The sequence below is a fragment of the Musca domestica genome, unplaced genomic scaffold (genome assembly GCF_030504385.1).
Source record: "Musca domestica strain aabys unplaced genomic scaffold, Musca_domestica.polishedcontigs.V.1.1 33, whole genome shotgun sequence".
In the NCBI taxonomy this organism is placed as follows: Eukaryota; Metazoa; Arthropoda; class Insecta; order Diptera; family Muscidae; genus Musca; species Musca domestica.
The window spans coordinates 3,242,992-3,255,711 of record NW_026712312.1 but is presented as its reverse complement, the minus strand read 5'-3'; the positions used below and the strand labels follow the sequence as shown (position 1 = coordinate 3,255,711).

The 12,720-nt window shown below is 35.2% G+C and overlaps 1 protein-coding gene across 1 annotated transcript in view; it reads left to right on the top strand.

The window, feature by feature from the left end:
• The window catches only part of LOC101900641 (uncharacterized), a 489,471-nt gene that overhangs the window by 454,749 nt on the left and 22,002 nt on the right, over positions 1-12,720 (top strand). The window contains exon 9 of the mRNA XM_059125281.1: positions 7,585-7,713. Within this exon, the coding sequence (XP_058981264.1) occupies positions 7,585-7,713 (129 nt within the window). The remainder of the gene's footprint in view (positions 1-7,584; positions 7,714-12,720) is intronic.

The window sequence follows — 12,720 nt, the reverse complement described above, 5'->3', positions numbered from 1 at the left end:
TAATGAGCTGTTACTGGAATAATTTTAACAGCTGTCGGACGAATGGCTTTGAAATGACAGCAGTCTAAAGTTGGTTCCATTTTTGTCATCTCACCTTGTATACCCTCTCTAGCCATATGGTTGAGGGTATAAAAGGTGACCTAAATATTCCTTTGTTGACTCGCTTGAGTGTTAATATTTTAACGAAATAGTCCTGGTGTTGTTATCAATGATATTGCCAAAGACGCTATGTGACTAAAATGCACGGATTCCAATGAATCTTAATTCGAAAGTTTGAAATAAAATATAAGTTCCGGCTTTATTTTCCCCCAAATATAAATCACTTTCCAATAATTTTGGAGTTTGAAAATAACTTGACCATATATTTTATCAACTTTATCCTTAGGGTCAAATTGCTTTCTCAGCAACTAATTTAAAGGAAACTGACCCGGATATATGACCTAGTTAATTAATTTACTTTTTGAATTTATTTGTAATTTAATATCCTCCCCTACTTGGTTATTTATATCCCCTTCTTTGCAAATACTTCCTTAGACTTTTAATCTATTGAAAATTTATTTAATTCAATTATTTTCCGTTTCCGTAAACCCAAAAAGGGCTCAAAAGCAAATTATGTGGTTTCAAATGATGCTGGCACTGGTAAAGACATTAGCAACCGGATATTTAGGAATATTTTCAAAATCTTCGAATTGCCCCAAAATGAAAAGGAAACTTGACTTATTCATTTGATTCGGATTTGAGATGTAACATATTATCCCAGAATACGAACCTCAATTAATCTGACCATTAAAGAGGAAACTTAAACTAAAATTATCAGCAACAGTCTTTGGAATTTCCTTTAACATTAAATCAAGCCACAAGGTTTTCGGAGAAATTCCTTGTGTCCACAAATACTTCTAACGTTAACAAATATCCCTACGCAAACACACACACACACATTCGCACGAAAGTTTATTTATCTTTGACATTAACACACAAATGACAAAGGGCCAAATGGTTATACAAAATACTTCAGAGCACATACTTAACAAACTGATTTACTCACACACGTATTGTTTATACGCACACACACACACATACACACATAGTGACCCTTTCATATGGCAACGGATATGCATAGGTGATGGACTCCAATTTCCAAAAGACGATGATGAAGAAGAAATATAGAACTACTTGAAGTATAGTTTGTGAATTAGTGTTACAGAAGTTCAAGTGGAAATGGCAAGTCATTGACCCCAAAATTCCTGCCAACATCCAACCAACAAACCCTACGACCAACCGACCGACCCACATTGCCATTAAGTGTGATTAACTAAAAGCTTCTAACCAAAATTAAGAAAATGTTTGATTTTCAGGATTTCATTTTACAAACAAAACAAATACCGATGTAATGCTATTAGCTTTACAAAGGTAGGGAGGGGGAAAGGGAAATAAAGATATCAATTAGTGACTATTTGGGAAATGAATTTGAAAGGATGTTGAGAATTAGGAAATGAAGAATTTAATTACTTTAGGTCTTTAAGCAATTTCAAGTAAATGCTTTAATTACGAGAATTTAAAGGGCTAAACGATTTTAACTGGGAAAAAAGTGAAACGATCACCAGCAAAAACTTGGGAGATCTTTGAGCCGAATAACCCATTTGAAGGTCGTCTAAAAAAATTAACTTCTTAATTAACAGTAGGTTGAAAGCATGGGGATTTCCTAAAAATATACGAAATATATTCTCACACCAAGTATTGAGTTATATTGGCACTGGGAGCGCATACGCCACTACATAACCGAATGTTGTGATTTTGAGAATCACAGCAAATGAAGCAAAAAAAACAAGTTAAAAAGTATCAGTCGATTTTGCCAACGGATGTACACCCTCGCCCAATGTGCCAATATTTCAATATACTTTGACTTCTCTTATGATTATTCAAACTGTTGATCCCCTAGGTTCCGATGAAATGGGCCAATATCGTCCGTTTCATATCACAATATAATATAAATATTGCGACGTGCAAGGCTTGGACTATCCTGGAGATATCCTCACTCTATATGAGATATGTGATAATTTTTAGACACCGTCACCCTTTGTGGGTGGGGTAGATATCTGAAGGGGTTGGCAGTTATCTTCTCAACAGATCTGGCAATAGCAAAATTACTTGGATGTGTGAAATTTGAGAGAGTAGGATGCTTATTTCGAACTTATGAGCGATGTGTTTTTCAAAATCTTGAACCCTATGTAGGGGAGGTACTAGAAGGAGTAACCCGATATATTCCATCTTCACAGCAGATCTTGTGATAGCAAAATAATGGGATGTGCGAAATATGAAGTGAACCGGTTGCTTATTGCGGATATAATAATCGCTTTGGTGATTCGAAACTTTGACCCTTTGTGACGGAGGTACCAGAAGGAGTGCACATATACATACCATCTTCACATCAGATCTAGTGTTAGTAGAAATAATGGGATGTGTGAAACATGAAGAGAGCCGGATGCATATTTCGGATTTTATAATCGTTTTGGTTATTCCAAACTTTGACCCTTTGTGGGGAGGTATCAGAAGGAGTGGTTCGATCTATACCATCTTTATAACAGATCTTGTGTTGATGGAAATATTTAGATGTGCCAAGTCTGAATGGAATCGGATTTTAAATTTCCCGTTTTATGAGCTTCATGGATATTCAAAATTTTGACCCTTTGTGGGGGAGGTGCCAGAAGGAATGATGCGATCTTTACCATCTTCACATCAGATCTTGGGATAGTAGAAATAATAGAATGCGTAAAATATGACGAAAACCGGATGCATACTTCGGATTTTATAATCGTTTTGGTTATTCAAAACTTTGACCCTTTGTGGGGGAGGTACCAGAAGGAATGTTTCGATCTCTACCATCTTTATAACAGATCTTGTGCTGATAAAAATATTGAGATGTGCCAAGTCTGAATGGAATCGAATGTTAATTTGGTGTTCTATAAGCTCCATAGATATTCAAAGTTTTGACCCTTTGTGGGGTATGTTCCAGAAGGAATGATCCGATCTTTACCATCTTCACATGAGATCTTGGGATAGTAGAAATAATGGAATGCGTCAAACTGAAGACAACCGGATGCATATTTTCGATTTTATAATCGTTTTGGTTATTGAAAACTTTGACCCTTTGTGTGGGAGGTACCAAATAAGGAGGTCCGATCTCTACCATCTTTATAAGAGATCTTGTGTTGATGGAAATATTGAGATGTGCCAAGTCTGAATGGAATCGGATGTTAATTTTTTGTTTTATGAGCTTCGTGAATATTCAAAATTTTGACCCTTTGCGGGGCAAGTACCAGAAGGAGTGGACCGACATATTGCATCTTAACACCAGACCTTTGGTTAATAAAAATATTGTGAGGTGTGTAATTTGAAGGCAATCGGACGCTTACATCATAATTTTGTAAGAGTTATAATTATTCAAAATGTTGACCCTTTGTGTAGAAGGTACTTGATGGAGTTGTCCATTTGTCCATTTTCCACACCTTATCTGGCTCTGATGCAAATATTAGAATTTGCTAAGTTGGAGCAAAATCGGATTATCCTTTCTCTTTCTGTGCAGTAAATTATTTTCTTTGAAAATGTTGACCTTTTGTGGGGGAGGTACCAGAAAGTGAACCGATATTGCCCAACTCCGAACTCGATCTAAATTTGAGAATAATATTACGATGTACCAACTTTGGATCAAATCGGATACTCCCTTCAAGAGTTATGCACCAGTCAGACAGACCGACGGACAGACATTGCTAGATCGACTCCAAATGTCCTGAAACGGATTTGGTCCAAAGAGACCTATGGTCTTAAACCATTATTTCGATGAGGCACATTTTGGCCGTATCAAATGATATATACCCTCTGTGGCCATATGGTTGAGGGTATTAAAATGGCACTCCCAAAAATTCCAGTCCACAAGTGTTTTACATCTTTCATCTATAAAATATTTTCAATTTATGGCCTAAGATATTCACAACTTCGTAGCTTTGCAAGATGTTTATACAGCTTATACATTTAAATTGAAATTTGATTTCGTTCAAAACCACTCACTTTAAATTCCCTCCATATACCCCTCATACACCCACTCTCCCACACCCACCACCACTAGCTCCATAATTGAATAATAACTCATGCCATTATGAACATTTTAATTTTCTTATTGCTTAATGATTTACCCCCCGGAAAGGCAAATAGCTTTTGGCCCAAAGCGTAACCGCTAATCACGTTCGGGTCACCATCGTTATTAGGATCATTCAATTAATTTTAGCCTGTGAACAGTAACAGCTGACTTCGATGCGCGACAACGAGGAATTTGGGGTAGCAAGTTTGCTGGCTGCCATTACATTTGGCCAACCAACATCAGGCCTAATGCGGACAATGGCATCATTTGGCGAAATTTGCCAACCGTTTTGGCTAGCATTTTTTTCTTCGGCACAATAATAACGACAATGTAACAGCGAAATTTGCGCCCCAAGGCATATGCAGTGAACTTTAGTGGCTGAGCTACAAGGGAAGGATATTGAAATTGTGTTTTGCTACAATTCTCCAAGTTTAGAAACTGTGAACAAGTTGTTGCCAGATTCCAACTCACACCAATGAAGCAACCGCACACACAAAAAATAGAAACAACAACAACAACAATTCTGTTCTTTCTACTCACTTACCTACAACAATTTCCAATTAACCACAAAATTTATAATTGAAAACTTTTGTTGTTTGCATTCGGCAGCGTTCATTGCCAAGGAAAAACATTGCTGTTCAATGATGTTCCTTCAATTTTGTTGTTGTTGGTTTTTTATTTTCAATTTTTTTCCTTTTTTTTGGAAGCAATAAAAGTTGTAGTTCCACAAAAGGAAAAAAACACTTTTTGGTTAAACGTTTTTTCACCATCTCCTCTTCCGAAATATGTATGTGTGTGTCCATAACGAAACTTTGGCCCAATGAGCAAAAGTTATGCTGTTTGTTTTTTAATTTTTAATTTCAAACAGTTTTATTAATTGAAATTTGCTAATTTGTGGAGAGTTCAAAAGTTTTTCGCCCATCTCAAAAATCAAATACATTAAAAATTATTCTGACAGGTTTTTTTTTTTTTTTTTTTTTTTTTTTTTTTTTTTTTTTTGTTGTTTAAACATTGAAGTGGTCTGGGAAGAAATTTTTGTGTGGGGGCATGTCATAAAAACATGTTGATGGTGTTTAACTAATACTCAAGGCATGAAAGTTGTGAGTTGTTGTTCGGCTATTTGAAACTTAGAAAAAATATGGAAAAATTCTAGATCAACAAAATTATTTTGACAGTTGAAAGAAAAATGTCCATGATATCGATGAAAAAATGTTGACTTACATTCGCAAAGTAGTCTAAATAAAGAAGTAAGTTTTTCCCTCTCCCACGTTTTTGACATTTTCGGATTAAAATTGTTTGGAATCTGTGTATTTAAGGTATAAACTGATGTAAACTTTCAAAAACCCGATTGACGTTTCTTCTTTTGTATACCCTCCACTTTGGAAAGGAGGGTATTCGTCATAGACCCCATAATAATCATAATCAGCATAAAATTCTAAGTGGATTTAACGATTTCCGTCTGACCGTCTGTCTGACGTAGAGCTTCAAAATTTGGTAGAAATATTTGTGTTGTGTCTGGGATGGTTGGTTCTGAAAATGAGATATATAGGTCCACGTTTTGGTATAGCGCCATTAGGCGGTACATTCGGTTATTCGATATTTTGATGATTTTTGCCACATTTTTCCACGTATTTGTCCAAAAATTGGTATTTGTAGTTCGTAATGGGTTCTAGCTCCTGCAGCGGAACATAGTATGTATAGGTCCACGTTTTGGTATAGCGCCCATATGATGGTATCTCCAGATATTCGGTATTTTTTATGATTTTTGCCACATTTTTCCATGGATGTGTATAAAAATTGGTATTTGTAGGTCCTAATGGCTAGCTTCGGGGCGGAACATAGTATGTATAGGTCCACATAGTATGTATAGGTTTTAGCTCCGGTGGCGAAACACATTATGTATATGTCGATGTTTTTGTATAACCCCCATATAACGGTACATCCAGATATTTGGTATTTTGATTATTTTTACCACATTTTCCACAAATTTGTCTATACCTACAAAAAATTGAACTACCAATCATAATGGATTCTAGCTCCGGTGATAGAAAATTGAGAATTTAGCTCAATTTTTTTGTATAGCTCACATATAGCGATACCCACCAATATTCAGTATTTTGACAATCCTAGTCACATTTACCCACTAAATTGTTTCAAATTTGGTATTTAAGAAGATTTAGTAGATGACAAGTATTGAAATATGAAATTTTCTATAGAGGTTTCCGTTTTGGTATGACCTCCATATAAGTGGAACAAGTTTGAATTCAGATATTTTTTTATAAACAAGTTTTTTTTGCCCATAGATGGAGGGTATTAAAAGTTCGGCCAGGCCGAACTTAATGTTTTTTTTAATTATTAGCTCTGCTTTCATAATCTGTATTTTTCACACAGTGCTAAAGATATCAGGCTTTTAGATTTCCTGTTTTCACTTTCTGTGAGTTTATGCAAAAATTTTCAACAAAACTTAATTTTTGAAGAAGAAAAGAAGGCTCTATTTCTAGTAAATATACAAAGACAATTTTTGAATCGAAAATGCGAAAATTTTTCCTGGTCAATTTTTCTTTGGCCTTATTTCGAGTTGACACATGAAAGTAACATAAATTTTCGTTTTATGCAGAAAGTTTCAAAAGAAGAAGTAGTCCACATAAAATTGCGCTATTATTCTCGGAATAAGACATTTATCTAGGTTGAATAGTTTTTAAGATAAATTCATTACAAATGTATGTATTAAAAGTTAAATGTTGTTTACTGCTAATAAAAAACGTTTCTATTCCAAAAAAAAAAAAAAGATGTTAAGAATCTGGATATGAAATATAAGATTCTGTAGCTGTTGAGATGAATAATAACTGCTTCAATTCATGAAATAATTGTAGGATGGTTAGTACATAGAAATAATAATTGTTACGATTTTAAATGTGGTGAGAAAGGGAAGAGGGTTCACACATGACAATATTTTACAGGAAACAAATAAAGCCACACATAAAGTTGGCTTGTGAACATAGTATGTGTGTCACTTTTTTTGGACATAACCAGTAAAAGAGAGAGAGAGAGAGAGAGAGTGAGAGAGAGTGTCGAGAGTGTTCTGGATATTACTGGAGCGAAGTAACCTCGTTATTGTCATGGAAGATAACAAATTAGAGATATAATGGAATTGTTGTGATAACCATGATACTCTGTCCTCTCACACATGTTAAAAAAAGAAATATATGTGCATATAATTATATAGGTAGCTATTTATAAACGTATAGACAAACACGCTTGCAATTAATATCTATAATTGCCATTATCATAATAGCTCTTGTCTCTGAGAAATTCAATAATTATGAATCAATAACAAGTTTCCCCCACTGCGTATGATCATCACATGTAGTTGACATTATTTATACGCCCCAAACAATCTAAACTTTAATATTTGACTCTTTACTAACGTATTTTTTTCTCTTTTTCAGCATTATCGTGGCTCCCTGAAATCCCTCAATACGGGTATTGTTACTCTGCTGAATTATGGCAAACATGTACCACCGGCCGTATCACATGTAACACTGGCCCATGAAATTGGCCATAATTTTGGATCACCGGTAAGTGAAACAAACTGAAGCAGGATTATATAATTTTTGTTTTATAAGTTAGTATAAGTTAAAAAGTATCAGTCGGTATTGCCGACAGCTGTATATCCTCAGTCAGTGTTTGTTTATTATATGGCTGGAGAGGGTATATATCATTTGATACGGCCAAAACGTGTCTTATCGCAATAACGGTTTTAGACCCTAGGTCTCTTTGAACCAAATCCGTTTCAGGACATTTGGAGTCGATCAACCGGTGTCCGTTCGTAATTATAATTATCAAACTTAGATCGAGTTCGGAGATGGACAATATCGGTCTTCTCCCTTTTGTACCTCCACCACAAAAGGTCGAAATATTAAAAAAATACATTTCTTGCGTAGAAAGAGAAAGGATAAACCGATGTTTCTCCAACGTTGAGAGTCCTTATATTTGCTTGAGTGCTAGGTCAAGAGGGCAATAACTTATGAAAAATTTTGTATAATTATAACTCTTATAAAATGTGGTGCAAGAGTCCGATTGTCTTCAAATTACACACATTACAACATTTTTATTAACCCAAAGTCTTGCATAAAGAAGGAATATATCGGTCCACTCCTTCTGGTACCGCCCCCACAAAAGAACAATATTTTGAATATCCATGAAGCTCACAAATCGCGAAATTAACATCCGATTCTATTCCGACTTGACAAATTTCAATATTTCTATCAACACAGGATCTATTATAAAGAAGGTAGAGATCGGACCATTCCTTCTGGTGTGGGAGAGGAATGGTTTGAATAACCAAAACGATTATAAAATCCGAAATAAGCATCCGATTATCTATACATTTCACACATCACAATATTTTTATTAATCCAAGGTCCTTCCGAACCTACTCCATAGAGGGTCAACAAATAGTAAAAATATTTTTAAATAATCGAACATTGACTGCGGTTATACATCTGTCGACAAAACCGACCGAAAGTTTGTAACTTGTTCGATGTAAACTTTCAAAACGCCCATAATCATAATTTACCGTTTTTTTATAAATATGAAAACTTGAAATTGTCGATCGCGCATCTACCCATCTATATGTTTGCTAAATATTAATCAAGTGTTACTTGTCGTTTGCGCATTCATTATCCTCAAGCGTTCAATGTAAAAACATACACACATAAGTATCGTACCGAGGATGGTCTATTTTGGAAAATACCTCTCTCACAATGATAATCGTTTTGAATACTCATAAATCTAATTAAATTCTCTGGATGTTCCGGGATGAATTCTAACTCTATACTTCAATATATTTTTAAATACCAACAGTGTTCCAATCTTCTAAATGGCAAAATTTTTCAAAAAAATTGTGAATTTCATATAAATTCTATACGAGTAAGAAATAAAATCTCGCATCCTCGAAACTTAAATGAATCCGATATCGGTCATAGTATCCGGGAAATTATTTTAAATATTTCTGAAATTTAAAAAAAAAATCGAAAAAAAATGTTTCTTCCCCGAGGCACATCAAACCCATACCTTCAAATATTTTCACTATATTTTTGGTTCCATAGTTTTAATTTATGGTGTGCAGAAATAAAAATTAACACCGACATGGAAACTGTCTGCCTGTTACCCCATAGTATATCTGATTTTCTCAATACCCATCTAGAAGAAGCAGAAATTCGAGGAATTCCTAACTTCCCCAATCATGTTTTTCTACCTCTGCAATCAGTACGTATGATTTATATCAATTATTCGAACTTGTACACTGTATTTAAAGCGAACAACCCCCTTTTTATTTTCGTACCCCAAAAATGACTTTCATTTTAATTTTACCGAACAAAAAACTATAGTGTTCTTTCACAACATCCCTCTCAAACAAATAGACTCCCATTACAGTTCATATGTTCGCTTCGCCCAAAACCATGATCTGCAAATGTAACAATACAACGTAGTATTTAACAAAATGTAGCGGCAACAATGCTTTTCGAATGGAAAGGTGTGGCAAATTCCGCACAGACACCGACTATACGCGATAACGTTTAAATAGGTGTCTGCCAGGAAGGTTACTGTTTTGCTTTTTCTCCTCCGCATACACATACATATGTACATTTTTGTGTGTATGTAGATCTCTCTCTGTGTGAGTCTGCGATTTTGGTAGAATGAATGTGGAATGCACTTAATGCAATTAGTTACAGTTCGTCGCGTTAGCATGAAATTCTCTCTTTTTCGTTGAACTTTTTAACTATGGCGTCGAGAGGAACTTGATTTTCCTGTGTATATGATATATATGCTGTGTATTCCTTTTAAAATTGTGGGCATGGGTGTATGAGTGTGTGTGGAAATATAGTAAGTTAGCAAACATACGTTTCTGTATAAAGTTTTCCACGTTATGTTGTTCATGTCTGTTCGCTGTGGGTGTTAGTAAAGTCATGACACCAATACATGTATGCATGTTGGGTGATTTTTTTCACACTCTCGCTCTCTCTCTCTCTCCACGGAAAGAAAAAGGAAGCCATACTCATATACAGATTATACAGTCGGATACACTTTCATGCACTCATTTATAACAATAGACTCTAAAGATACCGCACTTTCTTGCCAAGGATAGTAAATTAATGTTAGGGTGTTTCAATTACGGAAATTTTGCATGCGAATGGTATGTTTGAGATATATTGGAGGATTATGTTCCTATTTTTTGGTTTTGAAAATAGATTACAGCAGATTGGGGCGAAATTAAATTCTTCTGCGGAAAAATATGGAGCTTTGAAATAACCAATGATTTTTTTAAACCTCAGTCCTTAAGGCTCATTATACCCTTAGCCATATGGCTTGAGAGGACATATATCATTTGATATGCCCAAAACGTGCGTCAAAATATCAGTTTTAAACCCTAGGTCTCTTTGGACAGAATCCTTTTCAAGATATTTGGAGTAGATCTAACGATGTCCGTCCGTCCGTCTGCCCGTCTGTCTGGCTGGGAGTATCCGATTTAGTATTGTCTAACTTAGATCGAGTTCGGAGATGGAAATAATAATACAATAAAAATAAGTTACTGCACTGAATGAGAAAGTATAATCCGATTTTACTCCAACTTTGCAAATTCTAATATTTGCAGCAGTGCCAGTTCAGGGCGAAAATGGATAATATCGGTGCACTGCACCAAGTACCTCCCACACAAAGGGTCAAAAAATTTAAATTATTCTATAATTTTAAATAATTATAAAACATAATGTTAAAGTCCTACACACTTGACAATATTTTTAATGGCCCACGATCTGGTGCGAAGATGGAATATAGCCTTCTGGTACCAAAAGGTCGAAATTTTCAAAAAAAAATATTCTATTACACGAGAAAAGAAAGTATAATCCGATTTGTGGTTGTAAATTATAATATTTGGATCAGGGCTAGGTCAGGTGTGAACATGGACAATATCGGTTCACTCCATCAAGTATCTCCGTTATAACTCTTATAAAATGTGAAGTAAGAGTCCGATTGTCTTTAAATGACACATATCGCAATATTTGTATCATATTTGTGTCAACCCAAGATCTGCTATGAAGATGTGATATATCGTCCACTCCTTCTAGGACCTCCCCCACAAAGGGTCAAAGTTTTGAATATTCATGAAGCTCATAAGCGCGAAATTAACATCCGACTCCATTCGAGCTTGGTGCATCTTAATATTTCTATCACTGCAAGATATTTTATAAAGACGATTGAGATCGCACCATTCCTTCTGGTAACTTCCCCAAAAGGGGTCAAAGTTTTGAATAACCAAATCGATTATAAAATTCGATATTAGCATAATAATTCACACATGACAATTTTTAATAGCCCAAGGTCTGGTGTAAAGATGGAGTATGTCGGTCCACTCCTCCTGGTACCTCCTCCTGGTACCTCCTCTTGGTACCTCCTCCTGGTACCTCCTCCTGGTACCTCCTCCTCAAAGGGTCAAAATTTTGGGTGACCCAAACGATTATAAAGTCCGAAATAAGCATCCGGTTCTATTCATATTTTACACATTCCATTATTTCTACTAAAACAAGATCTGCTACGAAGATGGGATATATCAGTTCACTCGTTCTGATACCTCCCCCGCGAAATTAACGTCCGATTCCATTTAGACAACACATGATCTGTTATAATTATGGTAGAGATCGGACCATTCCTTCTGGTGCCTCCCCCACTAAGGGTCAAAGTTTTGAATAACCCATACAATTATAAAATTCGAAATAAGCATCCGATGGTCTTCATATTTTACACATCCCATTATTTCTACTAAACCGAGATCTGCTACAAAGATGGGATATATCGGTCCACTCGTTCAAATACCTTCCCCACAAAGGGTCGAAATTTGGAATATTCACGAAGCTCATAAAACGCGAACTTAACATCCGATTCTATTCAGACTTAGTACATCTCAATACTTTCAAACAACACAAGATCAGTTATAAAGATGTAAGAGATCGAATCATTTCTTCCGATACTTCCCCAACATAGCGTTCAAGAACCACACCAAGAAAGCGAAATAAGCATCTAAGTCTCTTCAAATTTCACACATCTAATTATTTCCACTAAAACCAGATCTGTTGTGAAGATAACATATATCTCCTGGTATCTAACCCACAAAGGGTCACAGTTCTCAATATTTTTAGCTGTCATAACTTGTAAAAAATACGATTCTATATAACTAGCTATATCTAGATATTTCTCTCAACCAGAGACCTGTGATGACTATGGAATTTATCCAAACCTGGCACGTCACAATATTTATTTATGTCGATACAAAATGGACAATATTGGCCCATTCCTTCGGAACCTACTCCATAGAAGGTCAACAATTTGAAAAAAATCATAGCATAAGTCAAAATATATTTCAATAATCGAATTATTTATAAATTTTTAATATCAAAGTTCGTAGACGATTCTCACAAATTCTAGAATATTTTTTCCCAAGGCTTTTTGAAAATATTCCTTATTTTCCTTTTCAAATACGATTCTCATTAGCCAACCACCCCATTAAAATCGATTTCCACTGCAAC